The sequence below is a fragment of the Chionomys nivalis genome, chromosome Y (assembly GCF_950005125.1).
Source record: "Chionomys nivalis chromosome Y, mChiNiv1.1, whole genome shotgun sequence".
NCBI lineage: Eukaryota > Metazoa > Chordata > Mammalia > Rodentia > Cricetidae > Chionomys > Chionomys nivalis.
Window position 1 is genome coordinate 4,507,851 of NC_080113.1, and position 24,383 is coordinate 4,532,233.

The 24,383-nt window shown below is 36.0% G+C and overlaps 1 protein-coding gene across 5 annotated transcripts in view; it reads right to left on the reverse strand.

Moving 5' to 3' along the window:
* The window catches only part of LOC130868823 (histone demethylase UTY), a 498,107-nt gene that overhangs the window by 361,307 nt on the left and 112,417 nt on the right, over positions 1 to 24,383 (reverse strand). For 4 of the 5 annotated variants that reach the window (XM_057760846.1, XM_057760847.1, XM_057760848.1 and 1 more), the window contains exons 14-17: positions 20,100 to 20,845; positions 9,289 to 9,418; positions 7,954 to 8,059; positions 7,102 to 7,307 (exon numbers count right to left, since the gene is read on the reverse strand). In XM_057760846.1, the coding sequence (XP_057616829.1) occupies positions 7,102 to 7,307; positions 7,954 to 8,059; positions 9,289 to 9,418; positions 20,100 to 20,845 (1,188 nt within the window). The remainder of the gene's footprint in view (positions 1 to 7,101; positions 7,308 to 7,953; positions 8,060 to 9,288; positions 9,419 to 20,099; positions 20,846 to 24,383) is intronic. The other variant, XM_057760849.1, reaches the window with a different exon arrangement.

Below are 24,383 nucleotides of genomic sequence, written 5' to 3' on the forward strand. Positions count from 1 at the left end.
CCTGTAGGCCGAAGATGGATGCCCCAATGGTACAGAGGAACTTTGGCTGACTGTCCATGCAGAGAGATGTCTCTGTGATTTCTAGAGTTTTGTAAGTTGCTTACTTCTCATTTACTTAGGTAATATTATATCCTTCTGGAGTCTTTGGTGGAGTTGAAGAATAGATAGTTATAGCTGTTTTCCTTTGTTATGATAAAAGATAAAATATTGTAACTGTAATTCTTACTTGATAACTGTTTTGTTATTTGTTATATGTAATTTTGCTATGTTAAAGTTAAAGCCTTTTTTTGTTTAAACAGAAAAAGGGGAAGTGATATGGGAGTGTCGAATTCATTGGTTAATTAATAAAGAAACTACTTGGCCTGATAGGTTACAACATAGGTGGGTGGAATAAACAGAACAGAATGCTGGGGGGAAGAGGAAGTGAGGCAGACACCATGCCTCTCCTCTCCAGGGCAGACATGATGAAGCAAGCCGCTAGGTCAGACATGCTGAATCTTTCCCGGTAAGACTGGTGCTACACAGATTGCTAAATATGGGTTAGGCAAGATATGAGAGTTAGCCAGGCAAGAGGCTAGATATAATGGGCCAAGCAGTGTTTATATGAATACAGTGTGTGTGTCGTTATTTTGGGGCATAAGCTAACCAGGCGGCCGGGAGCTGGGTGGCAGGAACGCAGGCCTGCAACTTCTTCTACAAGGATCAACACAGTAAAAAAGGCAGTTCTAACAAAGGCAGTCTATAGATTAAATGCAATCTCCATCAAGGTCCCATCAAAATTCTTCACAGATCTTGAGTGGACAATAATCAACTTTATATGGAAAAACAAAAAATCCAGGACAGCCAAAATAATCTTATACAACAAAGGAACTTCTGGAGGCATTACCGTCCCTGACTTCAGAATCTATTACAGAGCTACAGTATTGAAAACAGTTTGATATTGGAATAAAAACAGAGAAGTCGACCAATGGAATTGAATAGAAGACCCAGATTTTAACCCACAATCCTATGAACACTTGATTTTCAATAAAGGAGCTAAAAGTATACAATGGAAGAAAGAAAGCATCTTCAACAAATGGTGCTGGCACAACTGGATGTCAACCTATAGAAGAATGAAAATAGATCCATATCTATCACCATTCACAAAACTTAAAACTTAAGTCCAAATGGATCAAAGACCTCAATATCAATCTGAACACACTGAACCTGATAGAAGAGAAAGTGGGAAGTACTCTACAACACATGGGCACAGAAGACCACTTCCTACGTATAACCCCAGCAGCACAGTCATTGAGAGCAACATTGAATAAATGGGACCTCCTGAAACTGAGGAGCTTCTGTAAAGCAAAGAACATTGTCACTAAGACAAAAAGGCAACCCACTGACTGGAGAAGATCTTCACCAACCCCGCAACAGACAAAGGTCTGATCTCCAAAATATATAAAGAACTCAAGAAACTACATTTTTTGGTTTTTCGAGACAGGGTTTCTCTGTGGCTTTGGAGCCTGTCCTGGAACTAGCTCTGTAGACCAGGCTGGTCTCGAACTCACAGAGATCCACCTGCCTCTGCCTCCCGAGTGCTGGGATTAAAGGCGTGCAACACCATCGCCCGGCAAGAAACTACATTTTAAAATGATAATTAAACCAATTAAAAAATGGGGCACTGATCTGAACATAGAATTCTCAGCAGAAGAAGTTCAAATGGCCAAAAGACACTTAAGGTCATGCTCAACCTTCTTAGCGATCAGGGAAATGCAAATTAAAACAACTGAGATACCATCTTACACCTGTCAGAATGGCTAAAATCAAAAACACCACTGATTTCCTTTGATGGAGAGGTTGTGGAGTAAGGGGTACACTCATCCATTGCTGGTGGGAATGCAAACTTGTGCAACCACTTTGGAAAGCAGTGTGTCAGTTTCTCAGGAAATTGGGGATCAACCTACCCCAGGACCCAGCAATACCACTCTTGGGAATATACCCAAGAGATGCCCTATCATATGACAAAAGCATTTGTTCAACTATGTTCATAGCAGCATTATTTGTAATAGCCAGAACCTGGAAATAACCCAGATGCCCTTCAACAAAAGAATGGATGAAGAAAGTGTGGAATATATACATATTAGAGTACTACTCAGCGATAAAAATAAAAATGACATCGCGAATTTTGCATGCAAATGGATGGAAATAGAAAACACTATCCTGAGTATGGTAATCCAGACCCAAAAAGATGAATATAGCATGTAATTACTCATAATTCGTTTCTAGCCATAAATAAAGGACACTGAGCATATGAGATCCTAGATAAGCTAAATAAGAAGGTGAACCCAAAGGAAAACATTACGTTATCCTCCTGGATATAGGAAGTAGACAAGATTGCTAGACAAAAAATGAGAACTTGGGGGTGGAAATGGATTGGGGATAAGGGGAAATGGGGAGAGAAAAGTGAGAAGAGGAGGATGGGGAGAGCGTGGGATGGTTGGGATAAAGGGTGGATATGAAAGCAGGGATGTATATATCTTAATTAAGGGAGCCATCTTAGGTTGGCAAGAGACTTGACTCTAGAGGGGCTCCCAGGTGTCCAGGGAGATTTCCCCAGTTAGTTCCTTGGGCAGCTGAGGAGAGGGAACCTGAAATGGCCCTCACCTATAGTCATACAGATGAATATCTTATATATCACCATAGAACCTTCATCTGGCGATGGATGGAGATAGAGACAGAGACCCACATTGGAGCACCAGACTGAGCTCCCAAGGTCCAAAATAGGAGCAGAAGGAGGGAGAACATGAGCCAGGAAGTCAGGACTGCGAGGGGTGCACCCACCCACTGAGACAGTGGGGCTGATCTATTGGGAGCTCACCAAGGCCAGCTGAACTGGGAATGAAAAAGCATGGGATAAAAACGGACTCTGAACATTGCTGACAATGAGGGCTGACTGAGAAGCCAAGGACAATGGCACTGGGTTTTGATCTTACTGCACGTACTGGCTTTGTGGGAGCCTAGGCCTGTTTGAATGCTCACCTTCCTAGACCTGGGTAAAGGGAGGAGGACCTTGGACTGCCCACAGGGCAGGGAACCCTGACTGCCCTTAGTACTAGAGATGGAGGTGGAGAAGAGAGGTGGGAGGGGGAGTAGAATGGGTGAGGGGGGGAAATGGGAGGCGGGGAGGAGGCTGAAAATTTTAATATATATATAAAATTTTTCTTGTGTGATACCCTGGACCCCACTAAAATACCCATGGGATTTGTCCCATAATGTTAGCAATGTTTTCCTCACTTTTGGGACACCATTATTCCTGTGTACTGAGAGAAGGAACACTTCTCTCCACACTGTAATTCTGGCAAATGAAACAATCTCTCAAAGTTCAGTCTTTGGCCACAGTACAGTGAGAAATTTCAAACCCTATTTTCTACAACTAGTTAAGCGAGTCTGAGAGTCTCTGAATATAGTTTGCAAGTTATACTCATCAGATTACTCACAAAGATAGGATTGCAGAAGTCTGGGTTATTAAATCACCATCTTTTTAACACAGAGGGACCTGGATCACTTCCAGTTTCTCTAATCAGAACTAGCAAGAGTTAACAGAGACCTGTGGTCACTCACTGCAAAAGTCCTTAGCAACTAACTCATGGCAAAACTTCTCACCTCAGTTTATGGTAAAAAATGCAAAGGTAAGTGATGTATGATGTCCTCCTGTATATGTGTTGAATGAATATGTATATGGTTGATGAATGAACTTGTTTCAACCAACAGTCTATAAGATTAAAGACAGATATGGTGTAGGAGGTCCTTCTGTATTTCTGTTGTTTTCATTGATTAAATAAAGAAGCTGCCTTGACCTTTTGATAGGACAGTACTGAGGCAGGAAGACAGATCTGAATCCTGGGAGGAGGAAGGCAGGCAGAGAGAGACACCATGGAGCCAGCTACCAGGTCAGACATGCTGAATCTTTCTGGTAAGCCACAACCTTGTGGTTCTACACAGACTAACAGAAATGGGCGTAATCAAGAAGGAGGAGTTAGCCATTAAGAGGATAGAGATAATGGGCCAGGCAGTGTTTAAATGAATACAATTTGTGTGTTGTTATTTCGGGGTATAAGCTAGCCAGGCAGCCAGGAGTCGGGTGCAGCCCGCTCCTCATACAACAGTTGGGTGGCAGGAAGCAGCCCGCTCCTCATACTATATAAGTAGGAAAACCGAACAGAGATACACAGAGAGAGTAGGTAAATCAAGCAACAACCTAGACCCCCAATATTCGACCTACAGTCTGTCCTTCCTATGGGATGTACTGGGTAAGACTGACACAGAGAGTGTGAGAATGGGCAACCAAAAATTGGTCTAGACTGAGACCCACGCCACAGGAGTGAGCCTAGCCTGGACCCAGACAATGATGACATAGAAACTCAGAATAAAACCAAACATCAATGGAAGAAAATAAAAAAGCTACTCCCATAGATAGTTGGCTAGGCCATAATCATCAGAGACTCGTCATCCAGCAATTGGTGCAAACTAATGACCACAACAGTCAAAGATTAAATGGAGCTCAGAGAATCCTGCTGAAAAGAGGAAAGGCTAGTAGGAGTCAGTGAGGTCAATAATATAACAAACTAATCCATGGAATCAACTATCAGGGTTCATAGGGGCACACAGAGACTGAATGGATAATCAGGAAGCTTACATGGGACTGACCTAGGCACTCTGCATATATTTTAAAGTTGTGGGAACAATGGCTACCTCCGATTATTTTATGGGCTTTTGGGACCCTACTCCATGCTTAGTCACCTTGATGAGCATGGATACAAGGGGAGATGCTTAGTCTTACTGCAACTTGAAATGCAATGTTTTCTTGATACCTATGGAAGATCAGTCCTTTTCTGAACAGAAATGGAGGAGTTGATTAGAACAAAGTAATTGTTGGGGATATGGACTGGGAGGAAATGTGGGAGGAAGAAACTGTGGCCTAAATGTAAAATAATAGATACAAAAGTAAATTTGAAGTAATTAAATATTTCCAAAAGAAAGTGTACTAATGTCTTAAAATTTTTCCTCTGGCACTGTGCAGCATTACATTGTCTCAGGACATTCAGGTAATCTGTGAGGAAAATAGATATTAAAGTAAATTTCAAATGTTATATGACCTTAGGGGCATAAATGCTACTATGAAACAATGGGGATCGTCAACCAGATGTCCATGCTCCTATTATGATTTCTCAAAACACTGCATCATTATAATTAACTTAAAAAACTGCTATTGCTCACACTTCCATTCTTCCACTGGACTTTGGGAACTCAGTACAGTGCTCCACTGTGGGTCTCTGTCTCTGTTTCCATTAGTTGCTAAATGAAGGTTCTATGGTGATATTTAAGATATTCATCAGTCTGACTACAGGGCAAGGCCAGTTTGGACACCCTCTTCTCTATTGCTTATGGTCTTAGCTGGGGTCATTTCTCTAGTGTCTGATTTCTTACTAACCCTATAATGGTTCCCTCAATTAAAATATCTCTTTCCTAGTTCTTATCTCTGTCCTTCCTCCATCTCAACTATCTAGTTCCCACCCTCCTCCCCTTTCTCTTCCACCATCCATTCTCCCCAACCTCAGCATCCTAATTTTGTCAGGCAACTTTGTTTTTTCCCCTTTCCAGGTGGATCTATGTATGTTTTTCTTAGGGTTCACCTTGTTATTTAGCTTCTCCAGGATCATGAATTATATAGGCTCAATATCTTTTGCTTTACAGAAGATCCAGTTTTCAGCTTAAGCAACAATTAACAAAGATTTCCCTTTCTCCAAATCCATTACACCATTTGGTATTTGTTTTATTGACAGAAAGCGTTCAAAATAAGATGAAATGGTTTACATTTTATAACTGAATTTTTAATACTACTAAAAATATATATTGGCAATTTCTTTTTCATTTATAGAATTCTTTATTAACTTTGACAAACTTAGATAATCTTGCATTTTTCAGTCTGAAAAATTTATCCTTTAATGAGTATAAATTCCTTTATCATGGAGTATTTTTCTTTTTTTCTCCATTAGCATTAGTAGTTTTACTTAATTTGGTACATGTATTTAAAAATGTGATTTAAAAAAAAAAAATCCTGGGGCTGGAGAGATGGCTCAGAGGTTAAGAGCACTGGCTGCTCTTCCAGAGGTCCTGAGTTCAATTCCCAGCAACCATATGGTGGCTCACAACCATCTGTAATTTGATCTGGTTCCCTCTTCTGGCATGCAGACAGAACACTGTATAAATAATAAATAAATAAAAAAAAAAAAAACCCTTAAAACATGTCACTTTAAACTATTCGTGCTTTTAAGGTTTCTGTTGAGGAACCATAACTTTGATGTTTCTCTGTCTTTACATGAAATGAGGTTGTTTCCCTTTGGCAGCTTTCAAAACATTCCCTTTGTTCTAAATACTTAGTGCTTTAAATATACCATAAGAGGGGTTAGGCTTTAGCATAGAAATAGATCATTTGCCTAGCAAAAGGAAGATTCTGAGAGGAGTTTCTTTTCTGCTCCTGACTACTAGTAGCTATCCATCTTGAACATGGATGAAACAATTATACTGTTATTATAATATGATTATACTATTGACTCTATTGGAAATACCTTCTATGGAGTTCTTAATTTTCTGTGTGTATTTATTTGTGGATTTCATGGTGAATATACATGTTCTTAATTTTGACAGTGTACTAGCTAGGTACAGTAGCACACATCTTTAATCCCAACACTTGGAAGGCAGATGCAGATGCAATCTCTCATAAATTTCATTTCAGCCAGTGCTACACAGTGATACCCTGTGTCAAAACACAACCAAACTTATCAAAGTACTTAAGGTCATGGCTTTGTAATTCTAGTATAAGGAGATAGAGACAGACAGATCCTTTGAACTCACTAGTCATCCAGCATACTCTGTTCTCCAAGTTCAAAGGTATTTTCTCAAAGTATAAAGTACACACATTACACAGGCCCATAGAAACATAGCACCAATGTTAAAAACATACATTAGTGTATCATAGATGAATTGCTGAACAGTAAACTACTTTACTAAAATCCCCTTAACACTCTTCTCCCCAATTTTAATGCAAAATAAACTTACTCTTAATGATTCCTGGAAGGAGCAGGCCTGGTACTGGGCATATTTAGCAATTGTTGTATGAGAACTTTTATTTTCATACCGCCAGATTTTCTTTGTTCCAGAGGGATCCCAGTTTTCATCTGCTGGCTGCAACAATTGTGTCCTCACTTCTACCATATGCTCATTATTAGCTTCTACCAAAGTTTTGGTAGAGAAAAGTCCAAGATCTTCATAAATAAATAATATTTGTTAATTTTGTAAAATTACAGTAAATGAAATGAAAATTTGAAAGATCTTAAAATTTTACATCATGGAATAGTATGTTTCTATAAAAATAGTTTCAATCTATTTGGTAGAATTGAAAGAGATTGCCTTGATCTAGCTAGCCATTAAGACAGGTCAAAGAAGTATCTGGTATATTTTATATTAAAAGTATCAAATAATACTAAAAAAAAATTTTAAAGACATTTTAAAATATTCTATCGTGCAACATAATTATCCATATTTTAAAACAAATGTTCAATTAAAGAACGCTGTCAGCAAACAATATCATTTATATCATGTGTGCTCAAATAACATGTTTAAGTGATAAATTACTATGACAAACTTTAAAGAGTAAATTATAGAAAATAAATACACATGGGCCTAGGTAGAGAACTGGAGGAGAGAAAAAAAGGAAGCAAAGTAGTACTATAAAAACAGAAGGTAGAGGGAAAGAAAAGGGAGTGAGGAAAAAAAACAGAAGCAATAGAAGATTAAAAAGACAAAACTAAATAAACAATTAAAATATTTGATATGATAAAAATAAAGCAACCAATGACTGGCATCTTAAGTTCACTAATAATGAAAGTGCTCAAATATTTTTAAGCTTACCTAACTTAAGAGCTCCAGCAAGGCCTCGAATTACTGTGACAGGGTTTTTTGGGTTGATGCAAAATTGATGTAATGGAGGGAAAAAGGCATCACGCTTATTTTCCAACTGCAAATTTAAAATATTTCATTAGTTCTCAATGTGGCAATGTAAAATATACAACAAATACATTCCAAGCCATTAACATGGTATGGACAATGTATGTATGATATGTATTGATATGACATTATAGTATTTATGATCATCCTTTCAAGAAATTATAACTTTCTTCTTTTAAATGATAATTTTAAAAGAATTGTAAAAATTTCATTCTCTTTAAATGCTTCTTATCAGTTGCATAACAATAGAACTTCTAGTGATATGCAAATATTTTAATTAACCAAATTTCTTTCCAGCAGCATGTTTTGAATGCATTGACTTCACATATTTAATAAAATATGTGCTAAATAATGAGCTTAATATCTATAAATTTTTAAAAAGAATGTAAAATGTAAAAAGAACTATTTAGGGCCCCAAAACAACAAATCTTATTTTATGTTTGTTCTCAATATTCTTTGAAAATTTCTACATCTCCGCATGAGTCTCTTTTTCAACCCTTTGTATTTAGAAGATTTATGTAATGTGTTAAAAGAAAAGCTCAAAAGGATGCAATCAATACAATCCCCGACCATATATACACATACATGGAATGAAAAAAGATATGTAAATCAATGTAGCAATATTGTACTACCTTTAGTTTATTTATCTAGAACTTTAATCACTTCAAATAGAAAAAAGAGGGGTAAGAAGCACAAATACTGGTAAGGCTATTGCTCTTTTATTTTTCTCATAAAAGGTCTCACTATATATTTCTGGCTGGTCTGAAACTGATCATACACAACAAACTATCCTTGAACATGTGTTCTGCCTCCCTCATTTTCACAAGTGCTAAGAATATAACCATATAATCCAGTTAATACGTTAATTTTACAATCTTTATATTTGACAAACAAGAAATAAACACAATAATTTTGTATTATTAACAAACATTTTATGAAAACCTATAAAAACCTATAAAAACAGAAACATTACCAATTACAATGAAAAATGTTTCATTGATGTCATAATCCAAACAAAATATTTAATTTACCACCTATAAACAAAATTTAGATTTAGAAAATAAATTTAGATTAGAAGTTTAGATTAGAAAATACAATTTCTGAAATATTCAACCCATTAAGAGTCAAAATTTATAGCTACCTAAAAGTCAATTTACACTGTTTTAAATAACTACTTTTTATTATCATTCAAGTTAGTTCAAACAATTAATTTATTTCTAGTTGACTAATCAGACTCACATAAATACTGGGAGTGGGTGGGTTCAACTTCTCCTTTGGTAATGGAGGGTATGGTGAAGATGGTGGTCTTGGAGGTGGGCATAAATCCAGCAGAATATGACTATTAGACAAACCATTTTTACCGAGATTCCTTTTTAAGAAAAAAAAAAGATAACAGAAAACATATAAAAGCTATAAATTGATTTTTAATAAAAGTCAGATTAGTCTTAAGATGTTTTTAAGAAATGAATTCCTACACAATTTTATATTGGTTAGAATTTTCTAAATTCTTTTCTCAGTTTCAACATAAACGTGAATTACACACCCTAACTTTATTCTTTCCTCAAATTCTCATTAGATTTTTAAATATTCACACCAAAAACTTTACAATAGTATTGTCATTATATTTCTTTTCCTACATACTACCAATTTCCAAAACACCTTTGTAACCAATCCAAAAATCGAAAAAGTTCACTTTTCTGCATCATCAAAATCAAATTTCAAGGCTAGAGAGACTATTAAAGAAATTAGGACCTCTTGCTGCTTTTGCTGAGGATCTAGTTTTGTTTCCAAACACCCATGCAGAGCTTCACAACCACCTGTAACTCTAGATCTTAACTCCATAAGCACCAGATATACACATGGCACAAATTCAAATAGGCAAATACTTCAAAGAAAATAAAAATAAATATATCTGTTTAAAAAATATTGACTTGTTGGAGTACTTGAAGACTCCAAATTCATACCTGAAAATATATTTTCAATTTACTTATTATTTTAAGCATATAATCACTGTGCCTGCATTAAATATGTGCATGCCTATACTCAAATGACAGAAAAAATGTTTCAAATCCCCTGCAACTGAGCTGACTATAACCACCATATCTGGATACCAAATGCAGATCCTCTGCAAAAGCAAGAAGTTCTCTTCAGGACAGATCTATCAATATAGCCAACTTTTAATAATTTTTAAAGTTATGTTTACAAGTAGTTCTGGTTCACCTTCTTATATAAGCATTATACACCTATGTACCTTTGAATTAACTTGTTTCCTTTAGTGACAAGTATCACAATTGCTTAGTTATTGATTAATAAAAACATGGTAGGTAAAGATTACTTCAAACTCTAAATATTTGGCATAACACTGTAAGATAGTATTTCTAAATATGAAATTGAAAAAATTCAGAAAACTATTAAAATTTTCAAATAATCCAGTAGTCAGGCTTTTAAATTTAGTATTAAAACTTTGAACATATTAAAATGTCAGTGGAGTAGAACTCAAAATATTAAAATTGCCTTAAAGAATTCAAACCTGAAGCCGGGTGCTGGTGGCACACGCCTTTAATCCCAGTACTCGGGAGGCAAAGGCAGGTGGATCTCTGTGAGTTCGAGGCCAGCCTGGTCTACAGGACAGGAACCAAAAGCTACAGAGAAACCCTGTCTCGAAAATTAAGAAAAAAAAAAAAAGAATTCAAACCTGAAAAATGGCTTAGAAGTTAATATTATTGCTTGCTCTTCCATAAGACCTAGTTTCATTTCCAAGAACCCACATGGCAGTTCACAACCATCTATAATACCAGTTCCATGAAATCTGACACCCTCTTCTGATTTCCTTAGCCACCAGGCATACATGTAGTATGCAGACATACATGTGGACTAAATATCAATACACATAAGATAATAAATTGTGCAGTGGTGGCACATGCCTTTAAAATAAGCACTTAAAAAACAGGGGTCAGGTCTATTATTTTAAGGCCAGTAAAGTCTACATAGTGAGTTCCAGGACAGCCAGGAATACACAGAGAAATCCTGTCTCAAGAAAACCATGAATTAATAATTTGTTTTAATTAATTACAAAAAAGTTATTGATATCATTGTTTATAGAAAAACGTAATTTAATGCTTAATAAAAAGGTTTTGTTTTACAGGGGAAAAAAAGTACATGAACTTAAAGCATGTTTGGTTGGCTGACTGAAAAGTATATTAGAAAGTAATATATTTATTGGTCTATATAAGGAGTTCCAGGACAGTCAAGACTTCATAGTAAGCCCTGTCTCAAAACAAAACTAAAAAACCCAGCAAGATATATGGAAATTACTAATAAATAGTCCTTAATAAATATAATGAGTTACCATAAGAAGATACAATGAACTTTAAATTATGAATTAGGTAAAATGTGTTAAAGATTAGAGTTTATATTAATCCTGGAATTGAGAAAACGAAAAAGAAATCAATCTAATTTGGCAAATAAAACATAAGTATACATAAGAAGCATAAATATCTGGCTGACTGGATAACTCATGGAAGATAACATATAAAAACTGTTGCCATTTTAGTAGGAATACATACAATATATGATTTTAACATAATGATAAAATTATCAAGTACAACATCTAGATGAATGACTATAGTAATGAACAGTACTTAAGTTTATATAAGCATGTAACTAAATGCCCCTCAACTGAAGAATAGATAAGGAAAATAAAGTACAATTATATAATGTCCTGAAAAAAATAATGACATCTTGAAATTTGCAGCAAATGGAAAGATCTAGAAAACATTATATTGAGAGAGGTAACCCAGACCCAGAAAGAAAATATCATATGTACTCACTTATAAGTGGCTTTTAGACAGAAAGCAAAGAAAAACCAGCCTACAGTTCACAATCCCAGAAAACCTAGATGAAAAAGATAACCCTAAGAGAGACATACATGGATCTAATCTACAAGAGAAGTAGAAAAAGACAAGATCTCCTGAGTAAATTCGGAGCATGGGGACCCATAGAAGGGGGGAAGGGAAAAGGAGAGGAGCAGAGAAAAATGTATAGCTCAATAAAAACAATTTTAAAAAGTATATTGCAAAAAAAAAAAACAAGAAAAAGAAAATAGGCTTATGTTTATCCTGGTACCAAAAAATAGATTTCATAACAAAATCAACTGATACTAAGGGGCAGCAAACCAGAGTGTATAAATGTATCTTTTCAATTTCAATCTACCAAAAAAATGAAATTAGTTTTATATGAATATAAAACAATGAAACTATGAAATTGCTAATAGTTCAAAATAAAATATAAGTACAGAACAATGAAAATACAAAATTGCTCCAAGTTCAAAATAAAAGAATGGAGCTCCACCGGGAGCAGAAGCCAGGCACAAATCCAGTCCTGGGACACCTGGCAGACCAGGATTGAGCCAACAACCTGACTCAGAGTCTGTGATCTCCACCAGAACCAGAGTGGGACTATACCAGATGCCTAGGACACAGAGAGAACAAGCTCCACCAGGAGCAGAAGCTAGGAGCAAACTCAGTCCCAGGACATGGGCTGATCAGGATAGAAACAGCAACCAAATCCATAGTCAAAGATCTCCACTGGAACAGGTACAGGGAAGTAACCAGAGACAGTGAGACAGAGACTGCTGAGGGTATAGAATCTGGGACATTCAAGGGAGTAGACCTAAGCCAACACCTTGTTGGTCAGGGTGAAAGTCTAGGACCTTCCAGGAACTATGCCAGAGCCAGGACCTCTGTCAGCATGGGCTTGAGTGAACCTGGGTCCTCCAAGGGAATAGGCAGGAACCAGAGATCTAGGAGGTGCCAGGAGCAAGTCTGGGATCTCAGACAGAGTAGGCATGAGCCAGGTCCTCTATGGGTTCAGGCATTGGTCTAGAACATCAAAGGGAATAGGCAGAAACCTGGAACCCCTGCTGGTTCAAGCGCCAGTCTGGGACTTCTGAGGAGGTAAGCAGGTCCTCTGTGGGTTCAGGTGCACCAGAGCCTGGGACCTCCAAGGCAGTAGACCAGAAAAAGAAACCTTTCCATGTCTAACTCCAACCCAAACTTCTGTAGGAGGGAATCCAGACCAGGATTTACAGATACAGGTGAAAGCCAGTAACCTAGGCCAAAGTTGACCTGAGGCAATAAACTCCACCTTTGGAAACAAATTCCACAGGAGTGGAACTGAACAAGACACCTAAGACAGAGAGGGCCTGAGGAAACAAGCTCCAGGGGAGCAGAAGCCAGGAGTAAATCCAGTGCTGGAAGCCAACCCATTCCCAGAACACTGGTGGATCAGGACTGAGACAGCAACCAGATCCAGAGTCAGCAATCTCCACCAGAAGAGGTCCAACTCCAAACCAGGGACTTCTTCAGAAGAAGATCCAGAGCAAGATTTACAGAAACAGATCAAAGCCAGCAGGCTAGGCCAAAGAAGGCCTAAGACAGCAAACTCCAAGGGAGCAGAGCAAACCACAGGAGCACTGAGCTATCTCCAGGAACAGGAGTAACAAACGGGGCAACTAGAACTGTGACATTGACTGTACCATGAGGAACAACCATCTGAATTTTGGATTCACTGGCACCTAGAAGATTATTCAACAGAATCTCAGACAGCCCCAACCACACCTATTAGAGGAAAAGATGAGTAGGATAGGTAAGATCACATGCTACACCACAAAGAGCAACACAATACCAGTAAAACCTAAAGACCCTACAAAAGAAAGACCTGAACAACCAAATATGGATGAACCAGAAGAAAATGATCTGAAAAATAATCTCAAGAGAATGTTTAAAATTCTTAAAGATGGCCGGGCGGTGGTGGCGCACGCCTTTAATCCCAGCACTCGGGAGGCAGAGACAGGCGGATCTCTGTGAGTTCGAGACCAGCCTGGTCTACAAGAGCTAGTTCCAGGACAGGCTCCAAAACCACAGAGAAACCCTGTCTCAAAAAACCAAAAAATAAAAAATAAAAATAAAAAATAAAATAAAATTCTTAAAGATGAAATGAGAAATTACTCTAAAGAAATTGAGGAAAAAACAAACAAAAAAATGAAAGATATCAGCAAATCACTTAAAGAAAACCAAGAAAAAAAAATCAAACATATAAACGAAACTATTCAGTACTTGAAAACTGGATAGAAACAATAAAGAAAACACAAACCAAAGGAATTATAGAAACAGAAATCATGAGAAAAAGATCAGGAACCACAAATGCAAGCATGAACAACAGAATACAAGAAATGGAAGAGAGAATCTCAAGCACTGAAGATACAATAGAGGAAATAGACTCATCAGTTAATGAAAGCATTAAATATAACAAAAGCTTAACCCAAAATATCCAGGAAATATGGGACACTATAAGTAGGCCAAATCTTAGAATAATAGTTATAGAAGAAAGAGAAATTCAACTCAAAGGCACAGAAAATTCATTTAACAAAATCATAGAAGACAACTTTCCCTACCTAAAGAAAGATATGCTTATGAAGATACAAGAAGCTTACAGAACACCAAATAGACTGGATCCAAAGAAAGTACTCTCGCCACATAATAATCAAAACACTAAACGTACAAAGTAAAGAAAGAATATTAAGAGCTGCAAAGGAAAAAGGCCAAGTAACATATAAAGGTAGACCTGACTTCTCAATGGAGACGATAAAAGTCAGAAGGTCATGCATGGTCAAGCATTATGCAGATATTAAGAGACCATGGATGCCATACCCACACTACTATACCCACAAACTGTCAATCACCATAAAAGGACAAAACAAGATAATCCATGACAAATCTAGATTTCACCAATACCTAGCCCCAAATTCAGCCCCATACAAAATACTAGAAGGAAAACTCCAACCCAAGGAAGATAGCTACACGAACAAAAACACAGACAGTTGATGTTCTCATTACAGCAAATCCTGAAGAAGGAAAAAAAAGTGTACAAATTAATATCACCAACGATGAAAACTAAATTAACAGGAGATAGCAACCACTGGTCATTAATTTCCCTTAATGTAAATGGACTCAACTCATATGTAAAAAAGCACAGTTAACAGATTGGATACGAAAACAGAATCCATCCCTCTTCTGCATACAAGAAACACGTCTCAACCACAAAGACAGACACTGTCTCAGAATAAAATGTTGGGAAAAAATATACCAATCTAATATCTAACAAAACAGACTTCAAGTTAAAAACCAGTCAAAAGAGACAAAGAAGGACATTTCATGAGTCACAGAAAAAATCCAACAAGAGGAAATTTCAATGCTGATCATCTATGCCCCAAATACAAGGACACCCTCATATGTAAAAGAAACACTTCTAAAGGTTAAATCATATATTAAACCCCACACACTAATAGTGGGAGACTTCAACACTCCACTCTCAATCAGACAAAAAATGAACAGAGAACTAACAGATGTTCTGACTCAAATGGACTTAACAGAGATTTATAGAACATTCCATCCAAACATAAAAGAATATACCTTCTTCTCAGCACCTCATGGAACCATCTGAAAAATTGACAGCATACCCAGTAACAAAACAAACCGCAACAAATACAAAAAAAATTGGAATAACCCAATGTACCTTATCAGGTCATGCTTTAAAACTAGAAGTCAACAGCAATACTAATTCCAGAAAATCCCAGGACCCGATGGTTTCAGCTCAGAATTCTATAAAGAAGAACTAATACCAATACTCCTCAAATTATTCCACACAATAGAAACAGAAGGAACATTGCCAAACTTTTTATGAGGCTACAAAAAACACAAAAAGTCAATACTAGGAAAGAGAATCACAGACCAATCTCACTCATGAACATTGATGCAAATTCCTAAATAAAATAGTAGCAAATCGAATCCAAGAACACATCAGAACCATCATCTACCATGACCAAGTCGGCTTCATCCCACAGATGTAGGGATGGTTTAATATACGAAAATCTGTCAACATAATCCACCACATAAACAAGCTGAAAAATAAAAACCACATGATCATCTCATTAGATGCCAGAAAAAAGCATTTGACAAAATATAACAACCCTTCCTGATAAAGGTCTTGGAGACAGCAGGGGTAAAAGAAACATACCTAAAAATAATTAAGGCAGTATACAGCAACCCAACAGCCAATATCAAACTAAATGGAGAGAAACTCCCAGCAAACCCACTGAAATGAGGAACAAGACAAGGTTGTCCACTCTCTCCATATCTATTCAATATAGTTCTAGAGGTCTTAGCTAGAGTAATAAGACACCTAAGGGAGATCAAGGGGATACAAACTGAAAAGAAGAAGTCAAACTCTCACTGTTTGCTGTTGATATGATAGTTTACATAAGTGATCACAAAATTTCTATCAAGGAACTTCTACATCTCATAAACACTTTCATCAGTATAGCAGAATACAAGATTAAATAAAAAAAAATCAGTAGCCCTCCTGTACACAGATAATAAAAAAGGCTGGGGAAGAAATCAGAGAATCAACACCCTTCAAAATACCCAAAACTATCAAGGAGTAACTCTAGCCAAACAAGTGGAAGACTTTTATGACAAGAACTTTAAATCTTTGAAAAAAGAAATTGAAGAAGACACCAAAAAGAGAAAAGATCTCCCATGAAATTGGGTAGGCATAATTAACATAATAAAAATGTCGGTCTTACCAAAAGCAATCTGTAGATTCAATACAATGCCCAGCTAAATTCTTTACAGACCTCAAAAGAATAGTACTCAACTTCATATAGAAAAGCAAAAAATGCAGGATAGCCTAAACAGTCCTGTACAATAAAAGAACTTCTGGAGGCACCACAATTCCTGACTTAAAACTCTACTACAGAGCTACAGTACAGAAAACAGCCTGGTATTGGCATAAGAACGAAGAGAAAGACCAATGGAACTGAATAAAAGACCTAGATATCAATCTACACGTCTTCAAACATGTGATTTTTGGCAAAGAAGCAAAAAATATTAAACAGAAAAAAGAAAGCAATTTCACAAATGGTGCTGTTATAACTGGATATCAACATGTAGAAGAATGAAAATAGACCCATATCTATCACCATGCACAAAACTCAAGTCTAAGTGGATCAAAGACCTCAACAGAAAGCCAGCTACACTGAACCTTACAGAAGAGAAAGTGGAAAATACACTTGAATGCATTGGCACAGGAGACCAATTGCTAAATATAACCCCAGAAGCACAGACACTGAGAGAAACAATAAATGGGACCTCCTGAATGTAACTAAAAAGCTTCTGTAAAGCAAAGATCACGAGCAACAAGACAAATTGACAGCCTACAGAATGAGAAAAGGTCTTCACTAACCCCACATCAGACAGAGGTCTGATCTCCAAAATATACAAAGAACTCAAGAAATTGGACACTAAAAGATCACATAATCCAATAAAAAAAAAAATGGAGTACAGACCTAAACAGAGAACCCTCAACAGAGAAATCTAAAATGGCTGAAAAATGTTCAACATCCTTAGTCATCAGAGAAATGCAAATCAAAACAACTCTGAGCTTCCACTTTACACCTGTAGTAATGGCCAAAATCAAAAACACTAATGACAACTTATGCTGGAGAGGTTGTGGGGAAAAGGGAACACTTCTGCATTGATGGTGGGAATGCAAGCTGGATGTCAGTGTGGCGATTTCTCAGAAAATTGGAAACAACCTTCCTCAAGACCCAGTAATACCACTTTTGGGTATATATCATAAGAATGCTCAATCGTGTCATAATGACATGTGTTCAACTATGTTCACAGCAGCTTTGTTTGTCATAGCCAGAACCTAGAAACAACCTAAATGCCCCTTGATCCAAGAAAGGATAAGAAAAATTTACACAATGGAGTACTACACAGCAGAATAATGACAGCTTGAATTTTGCAGGAAAATGGATGGGGCTAGAAAATATCATTTTGAGTGACGTAACCCAGACACAGAAAGAAAACTACACATGTACTCACTCATAGGTGGATTTTAAACATAAAGCAAAGAAAGGCACCCTACAAACCACAATCCCAGAGAACTTAGACAACAATGAGGACACTAAGAGAGACTTACATAGATTTAATCTACATGGAAAGTAGAAAGTAGAAAAAGACAAGGTCTCCTGAATAAACTGGGAGTATGGGAAACTTGGGAGAGGTTTGAAGGGAGAAGGGAAGAGGCAGGGAGAGGAGCAGAAAAAAATGTAGAGCTCAATAAATATCCATTAAGAAAAGTAAAAAAAAAAAAAAAAAAAAAAAAAAGAGCAACAAGGATGAGAGAACCAAGGGAAATAAAAATAAATAATGATAAGGAATGATACTTTTTTTATAAGTATAAAACAATGAAATTTTATTCATAGTTCAAAACAAAAAGATGATAAGGAATGATACTATGTTTTATAGAAGTATAAAACAATGAAAATATAAAATTGCTCTTAGGTCAAAACAAAAAGATAAGGAGTGATACTATGAGTGATGAAATCATGTGAATATTAAAATTACTACAAAAGCAACAAAGATAATCCTTATAACAATCAGACACTAAATAACTGAATAGAGCATAAATTGGAGGCAAACACCTGCAATCTTAGATATGCAGAAGACTGAGAACACTTGGAACAGTCTGGGCAAAACAGCAAGAACCTAGCTCAAAATAAAACAAAGGTCAAAAAAGAAGAAAAGGAATTTTTAATTAAAAGATTCTTCAGGAAGGTTCAGGATTAATGATCAAATCAAATTATACTTACTAATTACTATATATTCAGGTCATGTAATATGCTTGGAATTTCCATAAAGAAATTTAAACATAGTCTACCTCAACTTTAAGTTAAAGGGAAAGACAATAGGTAACTCAAGTACACACACAAGCATGCACACTGTTTTTTAAGTGATGTTACAATTCTTGGGCTAATACTGTACCTTAAAAAGCCACACACTAATATATTATGAGGAATCATTAACTGCCTTTTAAGTTGTTTACCAGGATTTTCCAAGAGATTTTCAAAACAATGTAGACTCTTGCCAATAAATTCAAGGTAAATTCCTATTGCTAATGGTACCGTGTACAAAGAAAAATCCTTGATTCTTTTGATTCTTCTTCCTCATCTTTTTAAAATGTAAGATGAAAACCTATTAAATAAGTTATTGTGGTGTCACTGTCACAGTTCTGACAGACTATGACTGCTCTTACTGAATGGCTTATTGTCTATCAAAGCTATTGGTTTCCCAACTCTTTCTGACCCCTTTAAAATTAAGCCCCAAATTAAAAAAGTAAAATAAAAGGCTTTGCTTTAGCAGACTATCATATCATGGTCAACATTTGTTAACATTAAAAAAAAAAAAGAAAACAAAACTAACAAAAATAAAACAAAAAAACAAAAATAAAACAAAAGAAAATAGACGGGGAAAAGGAGTATCTGGGCCGGGCGGTGGGGGCGCACGCCTTTAATCCCAGCACTTGGGAGGCAGAGGCAGGCGGATCTCTGTGAGTTCGAGACCAGCCTGGTCTACAAGAGCTAGTTCCAGGACAGGCTCCAAAACCACAGAGAAACCCTGTCTCGAAAAACCAAAAAAAAAAAAAAAAAAAAAAGGAGTATCTGGGCATTATTCTTTTTCTACCAACTAAGTTTCAATCCAAATACTTAGGAGGTAGAGGCAGGCAGATATCTGTTAAGTTTGAGGACAGTCTGGTTTACACAGTTAATTCCAAAAAGGTTCCAAAGCTACACAGATACCTTGTCTCAACAAAGAAACAAACAAAAAAAGTTTAACTCACTGTCAATCTAATCCCCCGAATTTTCGCTGGCAATTTTAATAAGCAATAAAATGTAGTAATACTAGACAAAGACATGTCTTAGATCTAAGATAATGCAGTTTACCAAAAAAAAGAAGATAAGCAAAAATTGCAACATGCAAACCTAAGAGAAAATCTGCATATGAAACTGTTTTTTTACATATGTAAAACTATACAGTCTTTTGCACATTTCACTAAGACAGAATAGTATTTTGTCTTGCAATGTCAAGTCTTATATGGACATTACAAAATCATTTTCACCTTTTGATAAACTTTACCACACTAACCTGCATGCTTTCAGAACTTCTGTTGAAGTTGAGTATATGGACACAGACATTGATGGTATGATTTGAGGTCTAGGTCTGAGGCCAGGGTTAACACTGATAGAACTCTCTGAGTTTTCTTGGCCTTCTCCATTAATTTTATGTAATCCACTGTGAGGACTGATAAAACTGGTAGTATGTTTGTGCATCTTGTCACTGAACTTTGGGAAAAGTGTTTCTGAAGAGGGTGGAGAAGCAACAAGATTATCAGGCTTTTTGAGAACAGCTGGATGAACATTATTGATTTTGTCACAAGTCCCAGTACCTATACTGTCAATAACTTCTCCAACCATGGCAGAAGGCTGAGGACTGTCTACAATTATTAAATTTGCTGGCACAGAATCTTCATTTTTAGGACTGGAGATAGCAACTGATGGAATCTGATGAACATGATTAGAACCTTCCTTTACATTAATACAGGTATCAGATGTGCCTTGTCTACTTGACTTAGAACTCAGTGATCTACTTCCTGAATGCTTGTTTTCTTTGGTACAATTAGTGCCCTTTTGTTCTTCTGAGGTAGCAATATGAAAAGTGAAATGGTTTTGAGGATCCCCCTTTGTATCTGTATTTTGAGGCAGAACATGATTTTCATTCTGATTTTGAATACCAGTGCTATCTGCTTGGAGATATCGTGTGGAACCAGTGGGAAATAGAGGCTGGTCATCATTCTGTAGTGCCAAATGTAAACTTTCATCTTTATCAAAACCCTGAGAAAAGGAAGAAGAAAACATTTTACATACTATAAAATGTATATACACAATAACAAAATGTTAGATAAAAGCAAAAGCCACCAAACAATGAACAATTAAAATATCTAACAATGTCTATAACCAGCATCTTAAAGTTTGTAGCATAAGTAATATAACTTGATTATATAATTTGATGCCATTTACAAGTGTCCCATCCCAATTTTCCTATATAAAAATTTGATAACTTCATATTGTTCAAAACTGACTGACATACACACTCTTATAGCAAAATACTATACTGCTTGTAAATATAGTTTTAAATTAAATAATACACATGCTTGGTTACAGTTATTACCACAAAGTAAACTGATAACTAATTCTGATTTATACTAAATTTAATATACAATTTATATTTATTAAACTTTGTAAAAAACAAAAATATATTAACAATTTTTTCAATTTATGAGTGTATTTAGTATTTGTATTCATGTTATCTGGCCCTGAAAATATCAAGTCCCTAATCTTAATCTGTCTTTTATTATTATTATTTTGGAATTTATGAGGGACTTGTCTGCAAAAGTTTGTGCATGCAATTTAAAAAAAAAAAAACATTAGATTTCTGGGCAATTAAAGATGTTGTGAACCATTATGGATATTTGGAACTCATCCCATAACCTCTGCAAGAGCAGTAAGTACTCTGAACCAGTGAGTCATAACTCCAGGCCTGATATCAGTTTTTCTGAATCAGTAGATAAAGCAATAGTGCTAAAAAGAAAAAAACAAAAGAACACTTAACACTTTACTGCCAAAGCTTAAGATACGGAGGAAAATATGTAATGAATTAAATAATCTTCAAACAAAATTTGTATTCAGAATCACAAACTGATCTCAATAGATGATTCTCCTGTTTTCTCAGATAAAAGTTAATAAAGTAGTATGTAGCAACAGAGTAAATAAATACAAAAGAAGGACTGTAATCACTTTCAAACGAACCTTCTTATAGAACAGAGACATTATTACATTCTACAGTGGATGTGGGAGGTGATGTATGCTGTGAATATGTTTTACTGCCATTGGTTAATAAAGAAGCTGTTTTTGGCCAATGGTTTAACACAGTAAAGCCAGGCTGAAGAGAGAGTAGGTGAAGTTAGGAAAAGCTATGTAGCTCTCGCAGGAGACACATGCCTCCATTGGTGCCTGCAGAAACTTTGCTAGTAGACCATGACTCATGGTGATGCACAGATTTCAATGGAGATGGGTTAGTTTAGGATATAACAACTAGCTAAAAATATGCTTAAGCTATTGGCCAAACAGTGTGCAAATAATAAGGTTTCTGAGTGATTATTCAGGTTTAAGCAGCTGGGAACAAATGAGCAGTCTTCCCCAACATACAGTGTCCTTAATATTACTATAATTACATTTTAACATATTATTCCCTCTCATATCAAATATTTAGAGGATTCTCAGGAAGAATAAACATTAGAAAAACTGTATTCTTAGATATAAAAGTTTATTCAGTGACAAGGCAATATATAAAAGAATGTCAGTAACAGACTTTAATAAAAATTAACCTCATAATTTATCTAAATAACTTATTAATCTAATTAAAATATGAAGCTATATCTCAAACTATTATAACTACAACCTATCTATTCTAATTTTAAAGATTCTACTCAAGACAAGCAATGCTGTTTTTAATCAGAAATGCATATTATTAAAACTTGCTACATTAGGGTTGGAGGGTTGGCTCAAAGGTTAAAGCACTGGCTGTTCTTCCAGGGGTTCTGAGTTCAAGTCTCAGCAACCATATGGTTGCTCACAACCATCTGCAATGAGAGGTTGTGTCCTTCTTCTGGACTGCAGGAAAACATGCAAATACAATGCTGCCTACACAGTGAGTCCTTGTTTAAAAAAAAAAAAAAAATCAAGGCTCAGTGTGTCTGTCCTTCCAGAGGCACAGGGTTTAATGTTCAGTACAGACATGGCACTTCACAGCTGTCTGTAACTCCGTTGCAGGAGCTATAATTGCCTTTTCTATCCTCTTTAGACACTGGCCTTATATAGGTCAAAGTGACCTTGAACTCAGAGTCATTCACCACACCCAGCATGAAGCACGTGCAATGCTCAAACACACATGAAGACCAAACATTTATAGATGGAAAATGAAACAAAATTAATTTAAATTACTTTCGTTCTTATAATGTAAATATTTCATGATAAAGGTTATGGGTGGGTTATGAAAACTAATTTCAAAAGCTTCACAGAAATCAGAAAATAAGCTGACCCATGTTTAAAAATAGCATCTCTATTTTTTTCCTCTACAAAAGACTAACCACCGGGAGTTTAATGAAAAGGATGTCTTTGTATGAAGTACTGGATTACCTGGAAGTCACTCTGTAAACCAGACTGGCTACAAAAATCATAGAGATCTGCCTAGCTCTGTCTCTGGAGTGATGAGATTAAAACAAAGACCTGAGCTACCATTCCTAGCCAGATCAAAGCATTGAGTTACAAATTCCTTTAGTAAAAGTTCATTGTGTGATGAAAGCAAGGAGGGTAGACAATAAATTTGGATGTCTTTCTTGAATCACAGAAAGCTGAACACTCATGAGAAAAAGCTTACAATCTACAGACATAAGTAGAATGATAAGCTGATATTCATACAAGAAAATTAATGTTTGAGATTATAAGTATTAAAAATAAAATAATAAAACTAAGATATAGCATGTGTATGCTTAATTTTAAAGTCTTTAAATATATAATTTAAAAAAATAAAAATCAGGCTGGAGAGATAGCTCAGTGATTGAGAGCACTGGCTTTGAAGAGTTTAGGAGATCAGTTCCCAGCAACCACATAGTGGTTTACAGCCATCTGAAATGAGAACTGGTACCCTCTTCTGGCCTGAAGGCTTACGTGCAGACAGAATTGCATACACAGTAAAATGCATTTTTTTTTTAAAAAAAAAAAATAAAAGTATGATGTAATATTTTGAAACTCCTGCTATTCAGTGGCAACAATACAAATAAAAATGCTGAATGTTCAGACAAACTCCCTCAAAGAAATATACTTAAAGAAATCAAAGAGAACTATTCTAAAACTGTTAAAATACTTTGTTGTATATCCAATTTAAGCACTGCACAAAATAAACAACATGAAGAGCACATATGCTAAAAAAAATATACAAAATTCAATGCAGAAAATAGATACATTAAGACAAAAAATGGCATGTTTAATTAAACTTCACACACACACACACACACACACACACACAAAAGGCACTCAAAGGTGGCAGAGATGACTTAGCAGTTAAGGGCACTCCTTGTTCTTGCAGAGGACCAGAATATGAGTCCCAGGACACAAATGGTAATTCACAACCATCTGTAATTCCAGTCCCAGGGAGTACTGACACTTGTTTTGTGTGACACTTGACAGACACTAGAATCATCTGGGAGGAAGGAACTTCAATTGAGGAAATGCCTACATGACATCCAGCTATGAGGCATTTTCTAAATTAGTGATCAATGGCGGAAGGTCCAGTCAATGGTAGGTGCTGCCA